The sequence below is a fragment of the Anser anser genome, assembly GCF_964211835.1.
Source record: "Anser anser genome assembly, chromosome: 12".
Lineage (NCBI taxonomy): Eukaryota > Metazoa > Chordata > Aves > Anseriformes > Anatidae > Anser > Anser anser.
In genome coordinates this window covers 9140524-9168519 of record NC_139733.1, presented here as the reverse complement: position 1 = coordinate 9168519, position 27996 = coordinate 9140524, and the positions used below count along the sequence as shown (strand labels likewise).

The window sequence follows — 27996 nt, the reverse complement described above, 5'->3', positions numbered from 1 at the left end:
GCGCTGAGGGGAGCGGGGCGTGGGGGGAGCGGAGCCCGGAGCGGAGCCGTGCCCGGTCCCGTCCCCGGTCGCCCCGAGGTCCCTCTGCCCGGCCGGGGCCATGGCGGCGCTGGGCACCGCAGCGCTGCGGGGCGGCGGCGCGGCCCCCCGGCTCCTCGCCGCCTCCTGCCGCCGCGGGAGCAGCCACGGCTCCGGGGACGGCGGCCGCGGGCAGCCCCGGGAGCCGGCGGCCGGCGGCAGAGCGCGGCGAGGAGCCGAGCCCGGCCCCGCGGCGGGCAGCCAGCCCGCGGCGGCCGAGGGGGCCGACACCAGGAGCTACCTGTGGGCCCGGTACCACGAGATGAAGAAGCTGGTGTACGGTAAGCGCCGCCTGCGGCTCTGAAGGCGCCAGACAAAGACTGTGTCTGTGCCGTGCGGTAGCTCGCTGTTAGCTCCTGTTGGTCTGAGGGCTCGGAGGAGGAAGGCGGCCGGCCGCGGGCATCTGGGAGCACCGTCCTGCTGCTCTGGGGCTGGCAGCCTCTGTCGCCGCTTCTTCCCCCGCCTTGCAGCGCCCGAGGTCTGACATAAAGCGGAAAGCTCTGTTTATGGCATGGAAGCGTAAAGAAGTTGGCCGTTGACCCGCTGGGCACACGGCCCCTCGCGCTCCGCCGCCCGAGCCGCGGCAGGCAGCGAGGGGTGCTCGCAGAAGTTATGCTGTTAGGCCGTACTTTTAGCCCCACTGCTGGAAAGAATTCTGACTTCCAAGACTTCTGTTGCTGTCTGTACCCTAAAATCCTCAAAGACGTTTTTTTTTTCTGTTTGATGGCCGTGCTGATGCCATAAATGCGGATGTATTTATAGGCTGTATCGCTGGCTCTTGGGAAGGTGCTCCCTTTACCGAGGCAGATCGTGAAGCCCGTTGTATTCACACCGTTACGCTCCTTGGGATGCAAGTGGTTATGATGCAGTTATCGCTCCAGATGCAGAATTAATCTCCAGGGTTAAATGCAAAATGGAGTTGGATGGAGGTGCCCATGTGTTACAGAGCAGTCTCTTTACAAACCTTCATGTTGAATAAGAAGGCCGTCCTTTGTTTAAATAACAGCTCCCCAAACCAAAATTTCAGGACTGTGCTGTTATTCAAGTCCTGCAAAGAACGGGCATAAATAAAGTTGGCCCAAGTTGGTTTTAATTGCGGCTTTTACGACTCAGCCGAGTTGTGCCAAATGTGGCATCATCAGTCTTCTCCTTTGCTCTTGATTTCTAGCTTTGATGTAAAAGTGAGCGTGGTTGGGCTATGGGCTTGAAAACGTTGTCATGCTTTTGATTCATCAGTACGGCGTTCAGGAAGATCCCAGTGATGCCACCTTCTGTGTTCTGCCAGGCTCGGGTGCGGTGGCACAGAAACCAAAGCTGGGCAAAAGGTGCTGCTGAGGTAAAACCTCCCCTTTGGTCGGCCCAGGAGACGCCGTTCTCATCCCGCCCCTTGCCTTTTGCAAGACTGACCCTCGAGGCCAAACTTCATTGCATCTGAGAATCTGAGAATGCTGCTTGCACTTCGTGTGCCCGAAGGGCAAGGGTGACTGTATGTCAGAGTGGTGGGGTTGACCAGGACTTGCGGTATTTTTGATGATACCTGAAGTGTCGAGGAAGGCTGATAAGTCTCTGTTAGTAAGCAGTGTCCAAAGTCCTGCCGTCTAGGAAACATCCCATCCCATCCTGAAACCCAGTGGATCTGGGAAGCAAGTGAAGGTTTGGCTGTGAGGAAATGTGTGTTTTTTCCTAGATCTTTTAAATGTAGCTAAAAATAAATCAGCTTTCCTGAGGAGCTTTTGAAAGAACTGTTAACTTCTTGCCTCCGCATGGCGTTGAGTGGTTAAATGAGAGAACCGCTGAACACAGCGAGAAGTTTGCAGTGCAGATGGTGAGAATTTGGTTAGGTTTTGCTAATGCTGAGGGCGTAGGTCAGAGGTAGTCCTTGCTGTTTTCACGTTGTACAGACCAAGAAATACCTTTGCAAGCCACGCTCAGCAGCGTGTGCCCATCGCCTTCAGCAGTGAGCAGAGAGAGGATGGCACCTCTGCGTGGTCACTGCGCTGGTGACTGGTGTAGAGGAGAGGTGGCTTTTGCAGGCCAGCACGTTTTGATTCTGCTTGTGTTGCTAATCTCAAGCAGGCACAAAGATTTAAGGGGCTCAATCTCTACCAAGCCAGGAGACAGCCTGGTGCTGCGATAATGGGAGCCATGCAGATTGCTTGGGGAGTGTGCCTGTTCTGCAGGTTGTGGCACCTACTAGATTGAGCTGGGAACAGAAATGAGAAATAGCAGCCGGTACTGGAAGTGAACTTCCAAGTTCAGCTTTCCCTAACGTAAAGTATTTTTTCTAGTAAAGGACTGCATCAAGAACATTTGTCTAGTGCCTTTGTGAAGATTTTTAAATGTCATTTTGGAATAAAATAGTATTTTTTTAATATTGCATTTGATTTGTATAGGTTTTATTGGAGAGAAATCCCAAAATATTTGGGCATAATGGCGTGAATTCGAGTTAGTGCTCCAGAGTAACTTTCAGCACTCTTTTAGTGCAGTTCTATGAGTTAGCGCTCTGCAAATAATACTTCTGTCTGCCTAGGCAAAGCCTGTCCTCTTGGTTGAGGCATCTGCTTGGGCTTTTTGGAATGCTTTGCAGGAATTGCTGTGACTTGGTACAAAACAACACTTCAAAAGGATAAAGAGGTGCATGGAAAGGAGAAAAACTGGCAGTTTGTCTCTAGAAAGCAAGTCCACGTGAGCAAAGGGAACTTTTATTCGTGGTGTGGAGCATAGTGGCCATCTACTTTTCGGTGTCGCTCTTTTCCTCGTCAGTCTTACAGGGATGAGGCAGACCTGCGGGGTTAGAGCTCTGTGAGCACGCAGGGTGGGAGGGATAGGCACAAGGTGCCTTTTTTATGTGTTATTCTTCCCTAATGCTGTGGATCTGAGGCTGAGGGAAAGCGAGTGCTTCCTGCTGCGCTGGCGGTGCCCCCGGGAGCTGAGGAGAACGCAGGACGTGTTTGGCACCTCCGACCGGGTTGTTTTTCAGATCAGAAGGGGCCATGTGGAGTCCTGAAGTCTCTGACCGTCGCTCACAGTTAATTACCCACGTTTGTTTCCTTCTCTGCTGTCACGCTGGGATTGAGGGTTAGTGCTTTATAACAATCGCGGGCTACTGCCTGCGAAGAGGCACTTACGCTGCCACAAAGGTCCTCCAACTGGAGCAGCTGCTCAGCGCCCCACAGCAGTTGTGCGCTTGCCTTGCGCTTACACCCCGCTGTAAAAGAGGCTCGTGTCCGAGCACGTTTCCTCGCGGTCTGCCTTCGCTGCTGGTTCCCTCGTGCCCGGTAGCTGGGAGTGAGCTGGACAGTGCCGAGCCGTGCGTACGCAGGGATATGCAGACACTTCCCTAAAACCGTCGGAGTTGCACATCGGAGCGAATTGTGCAAGTGCGCAGATTCCAGGGGGCTGTGTCTGCTGCAAGGGCTGGTTTTCCCCTCCGTGCTCAGCTGTGCGCACGCCGGCTCCCCCTGAGCCGGTGCGTCCCAGGCGAAGCGCTGAGCGGGCAGTGACGGGCTGCCACGCCGCCTGCCGCGCCTGTCCCACCCGGGCGGAGGAAGCGGCTGAGATTGCCGTCCTTCTTTAATAACCCAAACCGGTCTGCGCTTTGTTTCTTCTTGCCGTCATTTATTGTAACTGCCCAGCGATCCCTCTTTACAGAGGAAAAGCAAAAGCCGTTGTGGGAAGAAAAAAAAAAAAAAAAGGCAATTCCCCCTCGCTGGGCTCTGGTGGGTGTCTGTTTGCTTTGAGTCGCTGATTGCCACACAAATAGAGGCAAAGATCCTGGGCTGACTACGTGCCGCGTGGGAACCGAGCTGCCGCGTCCAAGTCAGCAGCTCAGGGCTTGATTAAGCGCCCAGAATTTGTAACCTCCCAGCTGATTATCTTAAAAAATAAATAATAATAAAAATAAATACACAAACAGAAACCCAAACGCCTTGAAACGTGGTTTGTTAAGCCAGGCACGTGAGGGCTGTCATATTGAAAGCAATCCTGTACAGGCTCTTCCCTGCAGTCATTTGAACCTGCGGATTTCCAGAAACGAGGACAGGCCGTGGAGGAGAAGACCGAGCACAGGGTGACTCCTGCCGGGTCTCTGGCAGGGTGAGGAGGAAGAGCTGGCAGCTCGCTGCCCCTCGCATCGCCCCCAGGGCAGCAAGGAGACAGATATCCGCGTGGTGCTCCAGGAGGCGTATGGAGGGAACGTGGTAACGGGAAGCTGTGGCGCTAAAGCGTTTTGGCTAGCATATGCACCTTTCTTTGGCCTTCATGTGGTCAGTGAGAACATGCCGTGAAGTTAGTGACCAAATGTCTGAGTGGAGGAGAATTAGCCTGCCTGGAGGCTGTTGGAAAGCAACAGGGGCCCTGTACGTTTGAGGCGGGCAGGGAGGAGCTTGACTTTATCCAGTGGGTCTACCAAAATGTGCTGTAAATCTTCGAGCAAGCAGCGAATGTTGGAGGAGCTTGATCTCTCTGTAGGGGTATGGTAGCAGCAAGTGGGGTGCGTTTGTCATTAAAAAGTGTGCTTTTGTTAGGAGAGGAGAGCGCTGCATGTTGCACGGCAGTGTGATTAGGATTTTATTGTTTTCCTTGCAAAGAAGAAAAATAATAACAGCCTACAAATGGCAGCGTGGATTTAGAAAAAGATCTTCCCACAAGTTATCTGGAGGTGAGGGCAGGAAATGGAGGTCTGTTTGTTTATGGCGCAGAAAGCATTTATGATGAGAGGATGCAAGTTGTGATCATCTGAATCTTATTTACATTCCCTATCTTTTAAAGTCCCAGTGGAAAGTACTCTGATTGCATCCACTGTCCTCGGCCTCTTCCAGGAACTTTGCCGCCAGCAGAGTGACTGAAACGGGGCTCTCCTTGCTGTGTAGCCACTCGGTCGGCCCTCCGGCCCCAGACTGCTGCCTTCTCTCCCGGTAATTCTCCTCTGGTGGAGCGCATTTGAAGGCTGTAGGCGAGGGAGCTAGGAGAGAGGGTTGGGTGTGTTTTTGTAATGCACCTCTCCCCTGGAAAACAGCTAATGTTATTATGTCTGAATCCTGTTTTGTTGGTCGCCTCTTTGGATTAGTGCTTGCAAATGTACGTTGGGCTTTTACCTAAAGCACCCTTTGTAAATTCTGTAATCGTTTTAGGCAAAGTCTTAATTGGGAATGGTTGGTATCACTTTCTAATATTTTTTTTGTTCTAGATTCAGATGAGACTTGGTTTTATAGCAAGGAAGCACTAAAGAACCAACCCAGGGATTCTTGCTAAAAGCCAAAAGTTAAGGTAGGAAGGGGAAAAAAAAATCCTACCCGCTGATGCTGTGTAGGATCTGGAAAATGTCTGTGCTTTTCCTGTCATTCAAAGAAAAAAATTACCTGTCTCTGAGGGGGGAGGAAATGTCTCCTCCTCCTCTCTGTCCCTCCATGTGGATGTGAGTAGGGAACCTACTGCAGGGAACTGTTTTTATTGCTTTTTGTCATCCTGCAATGGACAACTGTTGTGGAGTGGGAAGCCTGGAGAGGGTCTGTTCCTGCCCCTCCTATTGTGGTGTAGCTCAAGTGCTCGGCTCTCCAGAGTGGCTCTGAAAAGGACATCGAGGCTGTTCAGCTGCTGGCTCACTAAACCCCCATTTTGCCAGTGGTGTGCGGAGCAAAGTGTTATTCACAAGCAGTAACCCCTGTTTTGGAGTGACGAACAGTGTGCAGCTGAGCTGTTTCCACAGCTGCTTATCAGAGGAGAGCAGATAACTTACTGCTATCAGCGTTACACGCTCCAAGAGCATAGCTTAATGTTTTTTTTTTCCCTGTTTGTGTGTTTTTGTTGTTTGTTAGTTTTACATTTTGTTGGTGTTTGTACAAAACTTCGTTTTATCCTGTCCATTATAATGAAAATAAAAATGCCCTGGCGGTACCTGAAGGATTGTTTCGTGAAGTCTGGCTACTTCTGTGGGAAACAAATCCCAAAAGGCAGACCTCAGAATTCCCAATTTGAAGGAATCCAGGTTCCTCAGGGAGGAGAGTTCTCCTGTTTGTGTTGCTCACATTTGAAGTGAGGGGCATATGGTTTCCTGCTGATGCATTACAGCTGCCTTTCACATCGGTGAGCCTGCTGAAAATGCAGTTGCTGTGAGCTAGAAATTTGACGCTTGAAAATTGCTGGTCAAAATTGGGTAGGCCAGAGCCCAAGGACGTTGTTTTGTGTCTTCCTGACACAGACAGTCAGTCTGACTGTTAAAATGGTTAGCACAATCGCCAGACACAGCCAGAGGTTTCACAGTGTGCTTTCTCACGGGGAGGGTTATGTGTGTGGGCTAACTGGGGCAGGCTTTGCCTGCAGCACTGTGCTCCTTTGCTGCTGCAGTGTCATGCTTCCTGCTGCTGCCAGGCCCAGAATCGAAAGTTTAAATTTTGGTTTTCCTCTCAGTTTCTCTAATATTTCCATTTTCCCTCCTCTTAGATCTGCTTCCACCAGGAGTCTGCAGTCTCCTCAACCCAGCCGCCATCTACGCTAACAATGAGATCAGCCTGGGCGATGTTGAGATATATGGCTTTGACTACGATTACACATTAGCACAGTATTCTAACTTACTGCACTCTATGATTTTCAACACTGCCAGAGACATCCTAATAGAACAGTTCAAGGTAATGATGTGCTAAGAATTTCCGTTCAATTCATCTCACTTCTCTTTTCGACCCCCCAGCCATGCTTGTAAAATGCAGCATTGTGCACATGTGGCAATGACTCGTTTTACTGAGGTAAATTTCACATTTCGCAGTCTTCGATTGCAGAAGGTTTTGTCTGTGTCTGGAATGATTTTGCAGTCGGACAATTTACCATGCTGTACATTCCTGAGGTTTTATAAGTATGGAGCAGGAGCCTTAGTCTAAAGTATCTGTTCTGTTTTCCCTAACTATGGAAATCGTGCCCACAGAATTTCTGGTTCGGTGGTACACAGGGTGGATAAACGAGGTGTGGGCCAGCACCGAAGCTGTACAGGACTTGACCTGTGCAAGTTAATGTGTGTAACACTGTATAGTGTGTCCAGTAATAGCCACCTTTGCAAACAGGATGTCTGCTCTGTGTTTCTTCTAGTCGTGTCCATCTCCTTTTAGAGCGGCTCTGCGGTGCCACTGATTTGCCAAATACATGCATTGAATAAGCTTACTAGAAGTCTCCTCACTGCCAGAGCAAATCTGTTAAGTTTTTGTTAGTGACCGTTAAACGGGAGGAACTATTCTGGAGGCTCCTGATCCTTTATGTCTTTCTCCACTCACTTGCTTTGTTGAAGGGGCAAAACGAAGTCCATATGTTCCTTAGTCAGTTTATGCCTGAGGTGAGAGGACTGGTAGGCCTAAGCCAGCTCAATAGGTGAAATAATTTTGTTGATAAGCAATCCTTATGTCTCTTACGATGTTGCTCTCTGTTTTCCCAGTATCCGGAAGGGCTTGGGAAGTATGACTACATTCCAGGGTTTGCCATACGTGGACTTCACTATGATGTACAAAAAGTAAGCTGTACAAAGTTCAGCCTCTTGGGCCTTGTCTTCCATTGTGTTCTGGTTTTAGTGGAAATGCTTTCTGTCACTGTTTACAATAACGTTGATCACCAGCCTATCAGTGAAATACGTAGTCCGAGTGCTTATGCCTTCTGCTCTGTAGGTGGTTCTTGCTTACAAACATCCCAAGGCTAAAGTGTCTTATGTTTGCGTAGCCTCTAGCAGACTGGGACGTGCTAGCAAAGACCTCTGGTAAACAGCCTTGCCAATTTAAGTCAGTTATTTCCACAAGCTAATTAATTGAAAATTTAGCACGTTTGCGTGATCGTTTCTGTCTTTTAGGAAATTTAAACAACAAACCTCAGTCCTGCATCTCCAGCAAGTACTTGCCAGGAGCAGAGGCGTTATGCCTTGCTCTAATAATAGAGATGACTTGTCAGGAGAGCGCTTTAGGAAGCCTTCCCCACCCCCCACCCCGAATAATAGGACTGCCTGGAAAAAGATCCAAGCTACTTGAGATGCATGCTTCTTAGGAGCACAGGCGAGCAAAGCGCAAGCTTTAACCCTTTTTCAGCGCGTTGGACCCATTCCATGAAAGCCTGATGCCCAGTGATGTCACGCTGGCTGCTGCAGCCAGGCAGTCGGGTGGGAGAGCAGCAGAGAAAGTTGCTTCATTTTGCAGTAGCTTTTTTTATGTCGAGCTTTGAGCAAGTTCAGGGGAGCAGGCAGTACACTCTGCAATGTGCGTGCTGCTCTCCCGTGGGGAGGGTAAAGGAGGGAATGAAGAAAATACTTTGTAGAGTTTTCCCCCGTCTTTTGTCCTAACTGAGGGGACAGAATGGCAGCAGATAGCTCATGCCTCTGACTTTACAACGTAAGAAGTTAATCTGTGAGAAAATGAAGTTTCTTTCTGTTAAAATGTGTTGCCAGTATATCAGAGGAACACAGAGGTGACGAGCCTAGCCAGGCAAAGTACTCTTTGAGTGAGTAGGGGGTGAGAATTCTCTCTTCTTGGGATCAGAGCTTCTAAAACACATGAAAACCTGGGTAGTGCCTGTCCAAGTCAATCTTTCAGCATGTTTGCTTGCACTCGTCGCAAGCTAGTGGGAGGTCTGCCTACAGTGTAACAGGCTGCACTGATGTGGTGTAGAGATAAAAGAATGTGCCTGCAGGTTGTGAATGCTCTGTGGAATCAATTACCTCACCCTATGGTAGGAACAGGACAAACAGTTTGATGCTGTGTCCTGCTTTTATCTGCAGAGTGATACTGGATTGGTGTGAGGCTGTTTTCTGTGCATTGAGAACTTGTATTATGGTTTCAGGAAGATGGATGGGCAAGAGATCTCTCACGAACAGGGGAGCCTGGTATGAAAACCTCAAAGAAAGCTCTACTGTTACTAGCCTGGCGTGCTTGTGAGCATCTTAGCTTAAATGTCTGTTAGGGAGGGCAAGAATTAACATAGGGAAGGGTTCCTGTGTGAAGAAAATGACTGGGTACAGCTGCACTCTAAGTCAAGACTTGCCCCCTTAGTTCTGTTTAACATAAATGGGATGAGAAATTGATCCCTTGTGCATATCCTTTGGAACGTGTGTGCTTTTGGAAAGGAGATGAGAGGAGACTGTCTGAGTCACAGAAACATTATCATCTCCCTTTCTTTTTTCAACTGCGTCCTTGTCCACAAGCTGCATACCTGTCAGAGCGTAACAGGCAGCGGTGTTTCAGTTTATGGAAAGATGGTCTTTTGCCAGAGAGGCTTCTAAAAAGTCACAGTTTGGATCAGTTTGTGCAAAAGTGGCTGGGAAGTAAGTATAGCGTAAAATACATAGATGTGGGATATTTGTGTTTAAATTTATTTTCTATATAACGTGTGTACAGCTTGAAAGTTCAATAAAAGTTCAGTGTAAACCCACCTGATTCTAACTGTAAATATCTATCCATTATCACAGAGTCTTCTGATGAAGATCGATGCTTTCCATTACGTCCAGCTTGGGACAGCATATAGGTCTGTCAGTTCTCAAAAGCATTTTCTACATGCCTGTATATGCAGGTGTAGATTACTAAATCTGAGTAATCATAGTTCATGGTATATGGGCTTTTTTTTTTTTTTCTTTTTGTGCAAAGTATGGTCTCGTCTGGCTTATCCTGTTTCTACTTGCTTCAAGTGCTTACCTGGCATATAATTTCAGGGAGTTACTTTTCTCAAGGATTTCAAGCCAAGTGTAGGTGGGAAGACCTGGAGCTTTTTGTAATGGTTAATGACACATCTGGTCGTGTACTGCGTGTAACGTCTGAGTTGCAGCTGCAGCATGGCTGGGTTACTGTCTATGAGTAAACAGTGCAGCTAGGGAAGGACTCACCCATACACGGTCTACGTACGTGCCTGTCTTCTCTGAGCAGGAGCATATCCCAGCAGTGGTATGCCTTGCCTCGTCACGGAGCTAAGAGGAGAGTGGTGTGGATGTGCAAATAAGCAGTGCAGGCATGTCACTAAAGCAATGATGCCTGAGAATCTGGGCTCAGTTTTTGGCCTAGCTTGTCCTATTTTCCCATCTCCTCTGTTGTTCTCCAAGGAGAACTGGATGTGGTTTAGAATAAGTGACTAAAAGAGCACAGAGCAAAGGGACTGCTTCCACATGGTGCCTCCAAAAACTTTTGAGGCTGGAGGCGACTGGGAGAAGATCCTGCCCCAGTGCGAAGTGGGGTTGGTGTGTTAGAAGTAGTAAATCATAGATATCTGTAGCAAAGCTCCTGTAAATCTGTGCTGTATTTCCTGAGCATGGAAGCCAATGGCTTTTTTTTTTTTTTTGAACTTAGCCCTTTTGCTGTTAAGTTTCAGTCGCAGTAAACACTCTAAGAATATTAAGAAAGGAATTTCATAATCAGAGAGAATTGGCTTCTTTGAGTGCTAGGTTTTTATTTGAGGGGAGAGAGGGTTGGTACTACCACACATTTTACTGCAGCATTAGAAAGAGATTTTTAGTGAAAAATGCATTTAAACTTTTTTTTTTCCTAGTGTCCTTTTGTAACCATTCTTCCTGAAGTGTCTTTTTCCTAAACTGTCCTTTGCTTTTGAGCAAAACTTAGGCAACTTTTAACTTCTTAGAGGCTCTACATTGACAGGATAGGTAAGGAGAGAGAGAGAAAGTTGCTGACTGCTTGACTAAACAGCTATCACAAATTGTGCAAGAGGCAAAACCTGCAGAAGTCAGAAGGCTGAACGATAAGGACCGTACAACCAGCCCTAGCTGTGGTTCTGGGGGAAAACAGCAATCCCTGTTGAATGGTCTGTTAGTGAAGGACTTGTTTTGCTCAGGAAAACTGAATAGGTAGGAAATCTCTTTTTCAGGAAGCTTTTTTTTTTCCTACACCTGTGCATTTAATGGTGATAAACGTCATGGAAGCAACCTTGCCAAAACTACAGTTACCCAGTGCTGCCAAAGTCAGGCCAGGGGGCCTATTTGGTGGGGCAGACTGACAGCAGACAGAGGGAAAACCTGTCTGAACTCTGCTGGAATGTGGATAAAGCCCCTCAATTAAGTTGAAGGAATGAACAAGGTATTTGGAAAATGTCTTGGGGAAAGTTTTATGTGAATCTTTAGAACTGCGGAGCTGTCTGGCTCTCTGGCTGTCTCTTCCATGCAAAAGAAATGTGTGAATTTTAGAAATGAGCTTGTCTGTCCCCGTCTTGCCTTTCTCTGCAGTTTGTAGCTCTTTGCAGGCTGGTGATTGTTGACGTACTGTTCCTGTTGTTTTGCGTCTAGGGGGCTCAAACCAGTGCCGGATGAGGAGGTAATCGAGCTCTACGGAGGTACCCAGCACATCCCTCTGTACCAGATGAGCGATTTCTACGGCAAGGTATTGTAAGCCCTTTACTGCCGTGAAGCAGCAACTCTTATCAGATAGGAAAAGAGTGAATTGTATGAACATGTAAAGGACTCCAGCCTCCCTTCCACTCTGAGAAGCGTGGTATCTGGTGAGCTGTAGTGTGTACTTTTTGAGCTGCAGTGTGTGTTTTTGTACTAGTGGGAATTTGCCCCAGAGGTTATTTAGCAGTTTAGCATGTGAAAGACATCTGCAGAGCATTTCTGAACACCAGTGCTATTGGCCTAGAGCTGAATGGCTCTGGAGACTGATAGGGAGATGTTCCCTGCTTGTTCCTTTGCCAAATCCGGCTCCCAAGCTACCAGGGCAGCCTGCAGGGATGTGTTTGCACTGAGTTGTGGGGGAGGGGGGTTGTGTGTGTACCAGCAGGGTGCTTGCAATGCCTTTAAGTCTTTGGGTTTGGGTAGGGTTTTTTCCTTTGTGAAAGCGATCCCTGCCGTACGTCTTCAGAATTCTTCAGTGCACCTCATCCATGGTTGTTTTCTTTTTGAGGCAGAAAAGTTGTCACCGTAAAAGTCTGAAATTCTGTCGGTAGGAGCTGTGGAAATCTTTTGGTTGCCTGAGCAAGAGGAAGTTCGGAGAGATTTGTTTTCCTCAAGTGCCTAGTGTGGTGCTATGGGCAAGTGGGGCCATTCACATCCTTTTCCCCCAAGACTTGCTTTGTTTCTTGACCTTTGTTAGTTCAGTTGCCTATGGGGAAGCTGGAAGAAGGCAGGCTTCCTCTGGTAAATACCCCTTTGAGTCTGCTGTGTGAAGTCTTCAGCAATGTCACTTCTTGATTTTTCTCTCTCGGGAACAATTAATCTGAGCAGTAGCCTTCTGGATAAGTATATACACTGTTTATAGCTCAGTGCTGATTCCAGTTTTCAAATAGAACGTTTCTGTTTAGAATTTGATATCTGTCTGTAATCCACACTCAATTATCCTTCTGCTCTGCAGCTTTCCTCACTCCTGGCAAACTCAGTAATATTTAACCTTTCTTTTTTAATAAATACAAACATGAAATCTCCTTCAAGCTGTGACCAGGTGCTCGTGCCAAGGTGCCTTGATGTGTTTCCTTGTAAGTACGAAAGCAGTTAGGTGTTTTCTTCTGTCCTGTAGTTAGTACTTGGCAGAGTCACGCTGCGCTTCCTCAAGTGATAATTCCAAAGGGACTCTGCGTTATAGTGAGGCAGATAGTGCGAGAGCTGATGGACATGTGCAGCTGTGGGAGATTAGCATCAGGAAGATACCCTGTCCTAGCTCTCTTCATAGCTTGCCAGACTGATCATTCCCGTGCATCCTTGCTGCAGGATCTCATTTGTTGCTTTTCCCTGTAAAAGGATGGAAGGGACTTTTGTCTCACTGCAGGGAGCCCATTCAATGCTGCAGGATAAAAAATGCATTGTAAAAGCAAAATGGGAAAGTATTTGAACAGCATTTTGTATGCAGATTCTGTTTTCCGGAGAATGGCGTTACAGACAGATCATGATATAGAGCAAAGCAGTACCTGCTGAGTTCTATTCACTTCTTTCCTCAGTGAGGTGCATTTGTTCAGTCACTTCAAAATGACTTTGCGTATTGAAAAATTCACTGTAACATTTGGCCGCAGAAATGGCCAAGGGATAGCAGTTTTTTCTTTTCGAATCTCCTCTCCTAAAAAGTAATGAGCCCTATAAGCAAATAGGTGGATCCTAGAGAGAGCAGAGGTACATACACTAATGATGTTTTGATCCAGCAATGTCTGCTCAGTCTGTGCCACTAACACATTAGTGGGAAAGCATCCAATTTAAGATGAGTGCTGGTGTCAGCAGGTGCGGTGCAACTGGTGTGAAGTGATGCTTTTGTAGGGATCTTTGACCTTGTTCCCCTCGGTGCCATGCTGATGGAGCCACCTGGGTATGGGTAACAGGTCATCTGCTGTGAGGAACACTCTGTGGCCAATAACATAGGCTCAGGTGAGGATCTCAGTGAAGTAGCATTTTTATTTGCGATTGCAATGGTGGGCATCCCGCAAATGGAAGTGCACCTACCAGTTGCATAACACAGTTTATATACTTTATTTCTTGACCAGGACCCTCCCCTGTTTCCCCACTGATTGGGTGGTCCAGGTTCACAATCTGTCCAATGCTTTACAGATAATACATGGCTTTCAGTTGCCAGCCTGTTATTTTTGAAATGTCTAGTGACTTTTTACTCTGTGAAGTGATAATGTTTCTTTTCTTATCTGACTTGGCTTGACACGCAGTGATTTTTGCTTAATTGCGCTAAGGAGTCTGATTGTTATCTGCATTTTACAAGGTTGTCTGGTAAGTGGCCCAAACCAAAGGGTGTCCTCTTTGCTGTAGGTCAGGTTGTCTTGTGCTGGCTGGCTGGAAACTGTATAACCCTCAGCATAGTGACATAACTTTTGATCACAGCTTTTTTTGGTAACAGACCCCAGGCAAAATGCTGTTTGTTATTCCTTTGCCCTTTTGCATCTTCTTTCTTGATCCCAGTTTGTGTTGCCCCAATATTGCCTTTAGTTAGCGCTAGTCTTTCGTTCTACCCTTGTATTAGGCAGCGTGTGTCCTCTGTGTGCTCCACTGTGTGTACCCTCTGTGATCTCTTGGATGCTGCTTTGTTGTCTGTCTTTCACACAGCTATAATAAATACCTTCTGATGTGGACCAGTATTATCCTAGAGACTTGCAACTGTTGGTCATGGATTGCTCAAAGCTCACATGCGTGGGCATAATGTGGCAGGATTGCCAGGCACCTCTGGTGACTGAGTTCATTGAGAGGTCTACTTTCCAAACTGCTTTTCACATACAAGATCTTAATAACTGTTCCCTTGGCTGATCTGGCATTTCAATGATGAAAAATGAAAAACCTGACTTCAGTTTACTGGTGAGACTCGCCAGATTCCTCTGCATAGGTGGTACATACTGAATAAACAAGCTTTATTGTATTGGGTGGCCTCTCTGGAGCGAAACTTTGCTGTTGATCTGCTGATAAGTTTATTGTTAGGCTAAGAAAATAGCAAATATATGGGAGAGATGCAGCCTGGCCTAACGCAAGGTGAGTTATTACTTGGTCTGGATGTAATTGTCTATTTCCACCTTAGTGTTTTTCTTAGCCCAGAACATCTTCCAAATGGTACCGCATGAGGAGGGTTTGCTTTCTGGGTTTGCTTTTTCTTTTTTTTTTCCTTAACTATTTTTTTGTTCAACGCATCTCCTTCATTTTTTGCTTTCCAGGGTCCTTCACTTAAGCAATTTATGGACATTTTTTCTCTTCCTGAAATGACGCTGCTCTCTTCAGTCATTGATTACTTCATAACTCACGGCATTGAGTTTGACCAGGTCCATCTTTACAAGGATATATCTGTAAGTAAAATGTCGACTGCCTCATACCACAACAGATTTGCGAGCTCTTTTGCTTGTGAGCTTTGCAGTATCCAAACCTAAGGGTTGCTGGTGAGTAGTCTAATATGACTGTGTTATTGCCCCTTTAAATTAGAGCATTGCCAGGGAAAACAAAGCTGTGTTTTCAGAACATGTTAGGTATGTGATTGTGCTACAGATTTAGTGTTGCTGTACATATCTCTTGCAGAAGTGCCTAGGCCGGTTAAGTTGAAGGTTGTTCCATGGGAAATATGCTATAAAGCTTGCATAAATGTTTTCTGGTCCTGCAGAGTGGTAAGCTGTGTTCTCCTGTTAATACCTCATTTTTCGAAGAGGCTCGTTATGACCATGTACCAAACAGTTTGCCTTTTTTAAGGGTTTGTCGTGAAAAACCTGCCCTTGCCTGTTCTGAAAATCCACCCCAACTTCCTTTGCATCCACAGAGTAGTCTGATCCTTTTGGGGTGTTCCTCTGTGCATGACTGTGGCTTTCAAGAGCCCATTACTCCAAGGTGCGAGCGGTGTCCAACAGCTTCAGTCCCTGCACTTGAAAGGCCTATACTGGATTGTCACCACTGAGGGAGTGGAGTACTGTTTGGCTTCTTAGTTAATGCGAGAGGCAAGATGTAAGAGCTTGAGACTGCTGTCCTAGGTGACGTTTGTTGACAGATGAGGTGTAGGCCCTGGTAGCCAAGGCCGTATTGCATGCTTTTTTCCATGGAGTGGGATTTTGGGATTGTACCTCATGGGAATGTTATGCTCATCTTCCAGCAGCAGCCCGTACATACACTGTTCAGGCTTCTTATTAGAGAAGTGCTGCATCTATGCTGCTGCTTTTGTGATAAGGATCCACCCTGTTAGCTTCACTACAGTCAAGGATTACAGCTTGCGTTCTGGCCTGCTGTTTGTGCTTGATAAGGGCATGCTAGCCTGTTTCCCACAAGACCTGAACATGTTTGTAGGGTTGTAGTTGTTTTTTGTTTTTCCTTTTGGGGTGGGGAAAATGAGAAGAGGGGACACAGCTGATTCCAGAGGTCTTCTGTCAAGAGTGTCTTCTGAGCCTTCTTTTAAGGTCAAAATGGACTTGTTGCTAGCTGAAGTCTTGAGAGCAGGCAGATGGTTGCCATAGCCTAATGTAAAGTCAATACAGGGCAAGGAGCGTGCTCTAGCCCTCAAGCTCCTGAGTGCTGATCCTGGCAATTGTCTTTGCATCCTTGCTGAGGGATGTGGTGGTTCCTGAAGGAGTGACTGAGGTAGAGAAATGAGGTGCAACAGAAAATCTGTGCCAATGCCTGAAACCTTTACTGAAAAGGTGGGAAATGGCCTGTGCTCTTATCAGAGCAATTTTTTTTTTCTGGACAATGAGGATAGAAAAGCATTTTTGCAAAACTTTTCTCTTGCATTGCAAGTGCAAAGAAAAGCTTTGTGGACATGAGCACAGAGATCCTTTGCCTACACAGGCACGTGTCAGTCTTTGCGTAACCCCAGTTGTTATCGCAATGCAGGCTCACAGTAGGTTAAGTAAGACATGTCTGAACCTGATGCTCTTCCGTACTTCTTGGTGGTAATCCTAATTGCAGTGCTGTGTGTTTGGGAGCAAATTGAGTGCTAGAGACACTGTACTGAGTCAAAAGGGCAGTCCCCGAGGCAGTGGTTAAGGCTGAAGCTGGCATGTAAACCTGTAGTCCTGCTGCACCAGTTTGGCCACTTCATCTTTAAAGTGAGAAAGCTTAAGCTGCTTTCCTCTGAAGGAATCTTTGTGCCCTGTTTGACACCTCCTCAGGCTATCAAGATTTTACCTGCAGAAAACTCAGTTTTCCCCTCTCCTTTTTCTTGTTATTATTGCTGGGGGGGAAGAGCACACTAGAATCTTTCTGCTCTGTAAATGTAGTTTTGACTCAAATCCCAGGCGTTGCTTGCTTTTAGTGCCAGTGCTGGTCAAGAGGAAGTTGTTTTCCTTTTAGCGCTCTTGCTCTTTTTTTCTGTCTCATAGCTCAATAGGGCAGTCTCATGGTGAATGAGATGTGACCTCTGCCTTTTTTACCATTCAAATCCAAACAGCGGAAAGAGACTCCTAAAACTCCACCATACAGAGGTGCCTCTTCCTCCTTCATTGTCCCTCACCTAAACTGTAAATAGGTTCTCTCCCTGCCTTGAAGGAAATGATTTTGGGGTGACACGCATGTTTCACCAGCATGGCATTGAGACCAGGTGGCTGTGTGGTGGGTGGTGTGTGCAAGTGTTACTGTAGCAATGGCAGTGGTGAATGCAGTCTGAATGGCACCTCCTAAAGGAGTGCACTCAAGTGTAGCAGTGATTTAAGCATCTTGGGGAAAGGCAGCCTTTGTGCTTACCTGTCTAAATTGTCATGGATTGAAATGGTACCTTGAAAACATGTGCAAACACTGCAAAATGTGTTGCTGCTCTGGAAATGGTCTGGTATCTGGTATCTGGCATATCTCATTGGATGGAGACTTGTGAAAAATCTCACTTGGGTGTGTCCAAAAATATGCTGCATCTTGGCCTCTGGCCTGGAAAATAGAGGATATTTGGATACCCTTAACAACATCTGTTTTCACTTGAAAACCATCTTGAAAAGTGGGCAGCTCTGTTTTGGCAAAAAAAATACCCTCCCGCACTCATCATATACGCTTCTGTGCCCTCTGGCTACCTGGGGCTCGGACTAGTAGCCTTCCCTGGCTTATGGAAGCCCATAGGAATCACAAGTGCTTGCTTCTGCTGTTGTTCACTTCGGCCATGCTCCCATCCTTTGGATCACATTTGGCAGAGCTTCCACAGGCATAAGGAAGGAAGTAAAGCTAGCTAAGGTCCGAGCCACAGAGGTTTGGGGGCAGTAAACAGTTTTGGAGTTATGCAGTCTTTGATTGCCTTGGTAACAGTGCATAAATGTGTGCTGGTTTTCAGGAGCAGAAAGGAAGTAGTGCTTTCATAGAATCATAGAATATCCTGAGTTGAAAGGGACCTACAAGGATTGTGCACTCCAGCTCCTGGCTCCACACAGGACCACCAAAAACCAGACCCGATGGCTGAGAGCGCCGTGTAAACACCCCTTGAACTCTGGCAGCTCGGTGCCATGCCCACTGCCCTGGGGAGCCTGTCCCAGGGCCCGACCACCTCTGGGTGCAGAACCTTTCCCTAACCCCCAGCCTGACCCTCCCCTGTCCCAGCTCCATGCCGTCCCCTCGGGTCCTGTCGCTGTCCCCAGAGAGCAGAGCTCAGCGCCTGTCCCTCCGCTCCCCTCATGAGGGAGCTGCAGGCCGCCATGAGGCCTCCCCTCAGCCTGCTCTGCTCTGGGCTGAACAAACCAAGGGCCCTCAGCCGCTCCCCATGTGTGTTGCCCTCCAGACCCTTCACCATTTTTGTAGCCCTCCGTTGGACGCTTTCTAACAGTTTGATGTCCTTCCCATACTGTGGTGCCCAAACCTGCCCACAGGTGAAGCCACACCAGCGGAGCAGAGCAGGCCAATCCTTCCCTCTGCCGGCCGTGTGTGCCTCAGACACCCAGGGCAGGGCTGGCCGCCTGGCTGCCCGGCCATGCTGACGGCTCCTGTCCAACCTGCCGACGAGCAGAACCCCAGGTCCCCTTTCCCCACTCTCCAGCCTCTTGTCCCCCTCTCTGTATAGCCAGGGGTGCCACGTCCCAGGTGCAGAATCCAGCACTCGGTCTTGTTAAATTTCATGCAGTTGGTGATTGCCCAGCCTTCTGATCTGTCAAGATGTCTCTGCAAGGCCTCTCCGCCCTCAAGGAGTCAGCAGCTCCTCCAAATTTAGTATCACATGCAAATTTAATTAGTGTGCATTCAAGTCCTGTATCCAGATCACTTACGAAAGCACTGAAGAAAACTGACCCCAAAATAGAGCCCTGGGGAACCCCACCAGTGACTGGCCGCCAGCCTGATGTAACCCCGTTTACTACAACCCTGTGAGCCTGACCCACCAGCCAATTGTTCATCTACCCTATTACATACTTCACTAGCTGAAAAGTGAATGTTTTTTCCAGAAAGATACTGTGAGAGACAGTACTGAAAGTTTTGTTGTAATACAAAAAGATTGCATTGAGTGCCTCCCTTGGTCAGTTAGGTGGGTAACCTTGTCATAAAAGAAAATTAATTTCGTTAAATAGGGCTTTCCCCTTGTGAACCCATTGGCTGTGACCTGTGACTGCATTGGCTTTCAAGTGGTTTCCAATAACTCCCAGAATGATCTTCTCCATAACTGTACCAGGCACCGAAGTGAGGCTGACAGGCCTGTAATTACCAAGGTTGTCTTTGTTTCCTTTCTTGACAACTGAGACAACACTTGCCAGCTTCCAGTTGACTGGGACCTCTCCAGATTCCCAAGACCAGCCAGATAGATAGGTTTTGAGGTTTTTCTCTTTATACTGTGTCAGCTTGGCTAATCACTGTGCTCTTTTCAGCATGGCAGTGAGCCTTGCTGTACAAGTCCTCTGCTTCGTGTCGATGTAGCATTCGACAGGAAGAGGGGATATGTCATTACTGTATTGCTCCTCAATGGTGGCAATAGACTTGCATGTTGGGAAGCAGGAATGCTATTTGTGAAACTGAAACTTTTTCCCTATCCTTTTCTTTAGGATGCTATTAGAGATGTGCATGTGAAAGGAGTGATGTACAAATGGATTGAAAAAGATATGGGTGAGTTTAAGCAGAGCTCTGGTGCCAGATCTATTTTTGTGTCTTATACTATTATGTGGCATTCTGCATAGGATTGCTGCATAGATCCTACAGTAAGTCGCAGGAGTGAGGTGGACATAGAAATGAATAAAATACTTGATTATGGGTAGAGTGACGTTGAGGACCAGGTTATATTTAGGGTCTGATGGAGGATCTGTTTTTAAGAGCTACCTCGCTGCTTGTGTTTCTGTTTTCCTTCTGCCTTTAAGTGAGGGGTGACAGTCCTTGTCATGGTGTGAATGTGCAAAGGCACTGTCTAGGAAGACTAGCAAGGCTTCCATTCAGAGGAAAGAAAGATCCTGGTAGGAACATGGCCTAGAATGGCTGTGCCTGTTCATTGTGACAGTTTGGGATCAACCCTCTTCATTGCCAGCCTTTTCAGTTCCTCAGTCTTTTTCATCTCTCTAGGTGGGATTGATGAGGATGAGGAAGGCCATTTTATCACCGTAGTGGTTCACTACCTGTCCTATCTGAGATGGATCTAGCTCAGTTCTTTTGCAGCCCTATTGGTATAGGGCCAAGTTTTGGTTTTATTTATTTATTTTAAGAAATGTGGTCATGATCTATGCCAAAATTTCTTGATTGATGGATGTCTGTTTTATTCCAATATAGAACAGTATATTCTGCACGGTGACGAAATCTATGCTGTCCTAAACCGACTGGTGAACCACAAGAAGAAACTCTTCCTCATTACAAACAGTCCTTTTAGCTTTGTGTGAGTACCATTATTGCCCACTGATGCATCACCGCAGCACAGCAAAAGCTTTGCAGTGTGGTCTCTCCTCTGAAAGTTGTACACTAGCGAGTTTTGTGGCAATAGTGGTGAGAGCACTCTGGAGGAACCGGTTGTGGTGAACATTGCACCCCGCTTTCTACACAAACAACTTTCACTTCTTGGAGAAGCTATGAGTCTGTGACTGGCCACAATGTTACAGAAATGCCACTTCCAAACTCTGGCAGCTGTGCCGCATCACAGACTCCTCTGGACTTCCTCTGGTAGGGAGAGAAAGGGTGGGACACCTGGAAATGGTCAAAGTGCTACATCAATCCTCCATGCAATCAGACACCCTAGTGGGACTCGGAAATCTCTGTGCTTTTTTCTTTGTTGCTGAAATGAGAATAGTTTTAGGACAGACTATTGTGAAGATGCAATGTTGGCTGAAAAGGGTTCCGTTAACATTTCTGTTCCTTTTTTCCCCTAGGGACAAAGGAATGAAACATATGGTTGGCAAGAACTGGCGGGACTTATTTGACATGGTCATTGTGCAAGCCGACAAACCCAATTTCTTCACTGATCGGCGGAAGTATGTGTCCTAAGGCAATACTGCAGTGCTGCATGTGGGCCTGAGGTTTTGGGCCCCAGTACCTGGAGTGAATGGCTCCTCTTACCTTCCCGAAGAGTGGTTTATAGTTTCCTAAGTATAATTTGGATCCAGTACATATCCAGCCTTCCATTGTCATTTCAGATACTCTCTGAGGCTTTCATCTTAGTCAACAAAAAATGACCAGTCAGGGAATAAGTAGATGACATGGGTAATGCCAAGCAGAAAGCATGTTTTTAAAAATAGCTATCCTAAGCTTCAACGGGTTTTTTGTGGCCTGGGCTTAACTTAGATTTTTAGGGGTATTAGTGCACTTAAATCTTTAGAAAGAAAAGAAGTGGAATGGTATGTATGACATCTGGCTGTTTCTTGGCACTAGGTCTTGAGAGTGTGCCAAAATCTTTCCTTCTCCAGTTCCTGAAAGCAAATATCTGTGGTTTTAGTTAGTGGATATATGCTGCTTTGTAATTGGCAGCTCTGAAAGTCTTTGTACGTGGCAGCTGGGTTTCATGGTCAGTTAGGAGCTGCCAAGGAGCCGGCTGATAGGCAGGTTGCTATCCTCACTTTGCTCTTTTGTTTATTGGTTTGGGGAACTTGTATCTGCTTTGTTGCCTCAATTTACGACTGGCCAGGAACTACTGAATTTGGCCCTTGAGGGAGAGGACTGCTGTTTTCTCTTTCTGTATTTTCTTCGCCCACCTCCCAGGCTACTACCATAAGCAGGAGTAAATCTATGAACTGTTTTTAAAACTTGTGCTGACCGGTAAGGGTTTTGTCCACAGGATGTGGGTGAAATGTTGTAGAGATGTGGCCTGGAGTGACGATGACCTGGTCCTCCAAGACTTAAAGCATATGGCTGCATGGTGCCTAAGGTCCACTCACATAATAAGCCAGTGGAATGACAGGGACATTCATCCAAGGTGAGGGGAAGCCTCCTGGTGGTGAGCTGTAGTCAACTGTGGAGTGCTTTCTCTGAGGGGAAATGCAGGTATGCCCTGGAGATCACTTGTGCTCTGGGAGGCCTCTAGCCCAGGCTGTAGAGTTTGTGGTGGGAGGCTGGATTCCTTCTGCCCTGTGGCAGTTCAGGATTGTACGGTACTGCCGGATGAGGCTGCACTATGCTCGCAGCAGGAGCAGCTTCATGTGAAGTCTTTTGGTCCCAAAGCTCGCAGTTCGGGCCTCACGTTCCAAGAGGAAGTAGAACTCTGTTCAAGCATAGAAGTTCACGGTGATCAAATAACTTAAGCCTTGATTTGTTTCTTCTGTCCAAGTGGAAGGTAACCAGGCAAGCCCTCAGGAGCAACAGTGGGCACCTCAGGTCAGCTGCCAAGATCAGCATGGAGACTGTTTCCCATCCCCTCTGCAGACTGCTTTATCCCATTAAGACATTCCAATCTCTGCTGTGCTGGGGGTGGCCTGGCTGGAACAGGACATAAAGCGTTTCAGGACAAAGCCTTGGCCTTACAGCTTCAGAGGAAGTCTTGTTTTAGTATTAGGCATTTAACCGTTGGCATAAAACGGTTGCAGTCAATGGAAGCAGTCTGAAAAGATATTTCCCTCTCACACTTTCTTCCTGAGAAGAGTGCAGAAGGCCCCAAAGGTCACGTCTCATATAGTGTTTTTGTTATGAGTTGTTATATAGATAAACAAGTTTTCTGATTTGAATGTTGTAGTCACTGGGTAACAACCATTAAAAATCAAAAGTTGATATCTCCCCTCTTTTTTTCCAGACCTTTTCGAAAACTGGATGATAACGGCTCACTGCAGTGGGACAAAATAAACCAGCTGGAGAAAGGAAAGATCTACAAAGAGGTAAGGTGCCCTGGATGTGTAAGGGGTATGAAGCAAGAGTCTGGGGACTCATAATACACCTGCAGTTTGGGAAATCACTGGAAAAGCCTGAAAATAGTGAAAAAACTGGAAAATCTGCTTAGTCATGGTGCGGGGGAAATGATGGCCACTTCTGTAGATCACTTGTAGATGTTTGAAAAGTGAAAAATAGATCCTTGAAAAGTTAAAGAGCACTTGCAAAGAGACATGCTCTAGGCTTTGTGCTGTGCGGGCTGGTGGCAGTGAGAGAAGCCTTCTGGCTGTGTATAGCGGGGTTTTGCTTGGTCTGTGTGGTATTGTTCCCCAACTGCTTTCAGCATGTCTCTTGGCAGGTTGTGGAGCAATAGCCTTGGGATTTGCAAGCTTCTGAAAAGTCTTCTCAGCTCCTGCTGGGATGTGCACATTAAGATAAGGTGTCTTTGGGTATATCAGAAAGCCCTGCCAAGGTGTGTTATGCCTGTCGGTGTATGATAAACCGACCTCGGAGCATGGTGGGAGATGGATCGTGCCAGGTGTGGGAAAGCTTTTCAGTTGCAGGAGGCAGAGCTGAAATGAGGTGTGACAGAGCTGTCTGATAAGAAAACTTTTTGTCTGCAGCTCTGAAACGGTTTCCTGTGTAGCTCTGTGTGTGGGTGGTGCTTCAGAAAGGTGTATAACTGGAGTGATGTATTCCGCCCAGCCTAGCTGGTCTTGGAGATACACTTGGAGATGGAGGGTTTCCCAGGGCAGGGGAAAGGGGCAGAGCTGGGCAGCTATGCTAGGGTGCTGAGTGCTTGCTTTCTGCCCAGGATGACCTGTGCTGAGTTCTCTCTGCCAGGCTGAGTTTCTCCTCACTGCTGCCCAGTCTGTGTGAAAAGGGGAAGCAGGAGAACATCCCTGCATGTGTAGCAGGGGTCAGACCCAGTGGACACCCCCTGCCCTGTGAACATCACCTTAGGAGCTCTGTTCTGACGTCGCCCAGAGTGGCCGATAGCTGCATTTTTTCCCTTGGCTTTTCTTATGTCCCAGTCCTGAAACCTTTGTCCTGGAGGGGGTCCCAAGAGTGTGCTAGTCCCGAGCTGTCTGCAATCTGATGTGTATGCAGAGGTCTTCCACATCTCACTTCAAATCGTTTTGCGTAAGATTGGAAAAGGTGGCAGGAGCTAACAAAGCTGTAAAAGACTGCCTAGCACTTTTAGGAAGGTCTTTGTAAGTGAGGAGAGGTTTCACATTGAGGTGACTTCTGGGGTAGAGAATGAAGAAAAAAGGGTGATCAAAAAGGGTACAAAGTCATGCTCCCCTTTCTCCACTTCCTGAAAGACAGGCGTGTCCAAAGGAATGGGCTCTGGTGAACTTGCTGCCTTGGGGTGTTCTCCTAGCAGCTGGTCTGTCCCCTGAGAAAAAGTGGCCTCTGGCTTTAGGACGGTTTGTTCCTGGCTATGTGAGCTGTGGGATCCCACGGGAAGAATCTATTAGTGAGGTTGCGGTCAAGTAGCTGGGACCTGACCTGCGGTAGAAAAGTAGGTCATGTCCTTGGGCAGTGCTGTTCAGAAGCCTCTGGCCTGTCCAGTGGGTCTGTCAAAGCACTCCGCTATGGTCCCGTCCTCTGCCAAGAGCCAGGGGCTGGGAACATGCAAGCAGAGCTCATAGAAAGTCTCTCTCCCATGTGCAAACTTTCTCACTGGGTCAGCAACTCCCTCAGAAGACAAGAAGGTGCGCCTCATCCATGCTGAATCAAATTCTGCTCTTGACCACCTACATCTTGTAGCTGGGGTTGCTCAGCCAGCTGAGTGCTGCATTGGGGAATGGAAAAAGGGAGGGAGGGGGGTGGGATTTTGGGATCCTCTGTGGTCCTCCCCCACCACCCCACTCATCCAACGGCATCAAGGTTGTTGCCCAAGTGTGTTTCTCAGCATGTGACGGAGTGTATCCTGGTCATAGTCCATCCTGTCTCCAGCATTTATGGCTTCTTTCACGATTTGCTTTCTGGCAAGCATTAGAGACCGTGGACCTTGCTGTGCTAGGATGTTGCTGCAGGCTCCTAAGCTGACCTCTTCCTGTCCCCTGATGTGCAGCTGTGTGGCAGTTGTGCTGTGGGTGTCCTGCATGAGTGGGATCTCAGGGGCTTGTATTTTACGCTGGAGAGAGGGAAGTTCAAGTGATATGGCCCTCTAATCCAGCCTCTTGTCGCCCTCCTTTCTGGAAGTTGTAAACTGGCTAAATGGAAGAAGCCAGAGGGTTGTGGTTAAATGGGACGGAGTCAAGTTAGAGTCCTGTATCCAGTGGAGTCCCTCACGGGTCGGTCCTGGGACCAGTGTTGTTCAATATATTCATCGATGACTTGGATGAGGGAATGGAGTGTGCCGTCAGCAAGTTTGCTGATGACACACAACTGGGAGGAGTGGCTGACAGGCCGGAAGGCTGTGCTGCCATCCAACGGGGCCTCTACAGGCTGGGAAATTGGGTGGGGAGGAACTTAATGAAATCTAACAAGGGCAAGTGTAGAGTCCTGCATCTGGGCAAGAACAACCCCAGACACCAGTGTAAGTTGGGGTCTGCCCTGCTGGAAAGTAGCGAAGGGGAGAGGGACCTGGGGGTCCCGGTGGGCAGCCGGATGGCCATGAGGCAGCACTGTGCCCTTGTGGCCAAGAAGGCCGATGGCATCCACGGGTGTATCGGAAGGGCTGTAGGTAGTAAATCGAGAGAGGTTCTCCTCCCCCTGGTGAGACCACATCTAGAATATTGCGTCCAGTTCTGGGCCCTTCAGCTGAAGAAGGACAGGGAACTGCTTGAGAGAGTCCAGCGCAGAGCTACAAGGATGATTAGGGGAGTGGAGCATCTCCCTTACGAGGAAAGGCTGAGGGAGCTGGGTCTCTTTAGCTTGGAGAAGAGGAGGCTGAGGGGTGACCTTATTAATGTTTATAAATATGTAAAGGTGAGTGTCAGGAGGATGGAGCCAGGCTCTTCTTGGTGACACCCAGGACAAGGGGCAGTGGGTGCAAGCTGGAACATAGGAGGTTCCGCTTAAATATGAGAAAACCTTTTTTACGGTGAGGGTGACAGCACTGGAACAGGCTGCCTGGGTGCTGTGGAGTCTCCTCTGCAGATGTTCAAAACCTGCCTGGATGCGTCCCTGTGTGACCTGATCTGGGTGTTCCTGCTCCGGCAGGGGGATTGGACTAGGTGATCTTTCAGGGTCTCTTCCAATCCCTCACATTCTGTGATTCTGTGTATCCTGAGAGGTGAAATCCTCATTATCTGAGCCCAGTAAGTCCTACCCCCAGAACACTCAGGCTTCCTTCTGGCCAGCAGTCAGGCCTTTCTCATTTAGGTGTCTTTCCCTTTTGGTCTCTAAGCTGCCTCCTTCTGTTGCCTCCTGGTCCGTGCAGTCCCCTTGACTTGCTGTGCCCTAGTGCACACAACTTCCCCTTGCCTATTGGGGTATAGGGAACTTCTGGCTTTTTTCTGTAGCCTGAGGAAGGCTGAGGGATACACAGGGAGGTTGTTACATGGGGAAAAAAGTGAGATAAGATGGAGAAGGATAGAAACCTGTGGGTTTGGAAGGTGGGGGAGAGTGAGCAGGTTGACATCTCAAGAGTGCTCACATCAGCGTGCCGTGGTACAGTGGCACATCCAGTTGCACGGACAGTGCTGCCGAGGTGGCTGCCCGGTACCAGGCAGTGAGGATGAAGGTGTTTGGCCCGTACCCACATTCCTGTTCTCCTCTTACTTGCAGGGTAATCTCTTTGACTTTCTGAGGCTCACAGGTTGGCGTGGATCTAAGGTGCTCTACTTTGGTGACCATTTGTACAGTGACCTTGCGGTGAGTAAAAAGCAGTAAGGCAGTGCCCTGCTCTGAGTGCTCGTGTCTCTGGCATGCAGTGCTTGGTGTTCCGCAGGCTGTGGCTTTTGGGACCCTTACAGGACATAAGCACCCTCACTCTGCTGTCATGCAGAAGCAAACAGTGGAGAAAGGGCTCTTGAAGTACTTATGGTTAGAGAACAACTGCCGATCTGTGAACTTGAGAGCAGTTTATGTGTATCCCTCATGTCTGGGTGCTTCATGCAGCTGATCCTGGTGCCTGGGAGGTGGGTGTTACTGGCAGGACCCAAACCAGACTGTTAGAATGCCTGTCCCCTGAGGATCTGCGATGGGAACAGACCACTCTTCTAGGAAATAGGGTTGTATTTAGCTTTCAGTCTTCACGTTGAACTTGTGGTTGTTTTTTCACCCTGACCTCTAGGACCTCATGCTGCGTCATGGCTGGAGGACTGGAGCCATAGTCCCTGAACTGGAGACAGAGATTCGGATCATAAACACGGAGCAGTACATGCACTCCCTGACCTGGCAGCAGGCTCTGACGGGGCTGCTGGAGAGAATGCAGGTAAAGAGCTCCTGTCTGAGCAGGGTGGGCAGCATCCTTTCTGTGTCTGACACTTGGGCTTAGTGTGGGAATCAGAGGATATGCTATTTTGCCTGTGTTCTCAAAAAGCACCTCGTTCTGCTCAAAGGAAGGTAGTGCAGAGGCCTTGTGGGTTTAGGAGTTATGGTAGAAACTGGGGGCACCTGAGGTGTGGCTCGCAGGACTGAGGTAACCTGGTGCTTGCTGCTGTTGTCTTTGCAGATGTATCAGGACGCGGAGTCGAAGCAGGTACTGCTGGAGTGGATGAAGGAGCGACAGGAGATCAGGTGAGTGACTGCTCTGCTTGCCCATGAGCTCTCGGAGGCTCCCAGGTCTGCACTGGGTCTGTTTGGTAACCCATTTTGGGGAAAGTGGTGCTGCAGCTGGTGGTCTGCACCACCTCCCTGGTGCCCTGTGTCGGGTGGGGTGCAGCGGTGCCATCCCGCAGCCTGAGAGGTGGGGACGGGTCGGATGCAGGGTGGGAAAGGGGAGGTGGTGTCAGCCTGTGCTGGGAGGGGTTGGTCCAGCGGGCCCTACTGGGCAGGGAGCGAGCCTGGTAAGTGTGTTCTGCCTACAGCTCTCTCTCTCTTTTCTCTCAGGTCACTGACAAAGAACCTGTTTAACCCCCAGTTCGGAAGCATCTTCCGCACCTTCCACAACCCCACGTACTTCTCCCGCCGACTGGTGCGGTTCTCCGATATCTACATGGCGTCCATCAGCTGCCTGCTGAACTACGACGTGAATTTCACCTTCTACCCACGGCGCACCCCTCTGCAGCACGAGGCGCCGCTCTGGATGGATCAGCTGTGCACGGGCTGCATGAAAACCCCCTTTCTGGAGGAGATGGTGCACATTCGGTGAAGGGCCGGGTGTTTCGGGCCACGGCCTTCTGTACGTGGGGCCAGCGGCACCTCTCCGTCTGCCACTAAAGGCTGTTTGACACTTG

General features: G+C 48.2%; 1 protein-coding gene across 1 annotated transcript; it reads left to right on the top strand.

Annotated features, from left to right (window-relative positions):
• The first annotated feature begins 1 nt into the window (after window position 1).
• NT5DC2 (5'-nucleotidase domain containing 2) lies at window positions 2–27996 on the top strand. Its single transcript, XM_083796366.1, has 14 exons — window positions 2–359; window positions 6520–6704; window positions 7496–7570; window positions 9506–9561; window positions 11321–11414; window positions 14659–14787; window positions 19417–19477; window positions 20129–20231; window positions 20719–20820; window positions 22569–22650; window positions 26384–26470; window positions 26892–27032; window positions 27273–27337; window positions 27650–27996. The coding sequence occupies exons 1-14, from the start codon at window positions 101–103 to the stop codon at window positions 27909–27911; spliced, it is 1701 nt and encodes a 566-aa protein (XP_083652492.1). The 5' UTR covers window positions 2–100; the 3' UTR covers window positions 27912–27996.

Coding starts and splice junctions, on each gene's coding strand:
- NT5DC2 (XM_083796366.1), top strand. CDS start 101: ATGGCGGCGCTGGGCACCGCAGCGCTGCGGGGCGGCGGCGCGGCCCCC. Junction 360..6,519: donor GATGAAGAAGCTGGTGTACG/GTAAGCGCCGCC, acceptor CCCTCCTCTTAG/ATCTGCTTCCACCAGGAGTC. Junction 7,571..9,505: donor TTCACTATGATGTACAAAAA/GTAAGCTGTACA, acceptor CCATTATCACAG/AGTCTTCTGATGAAGATCGA.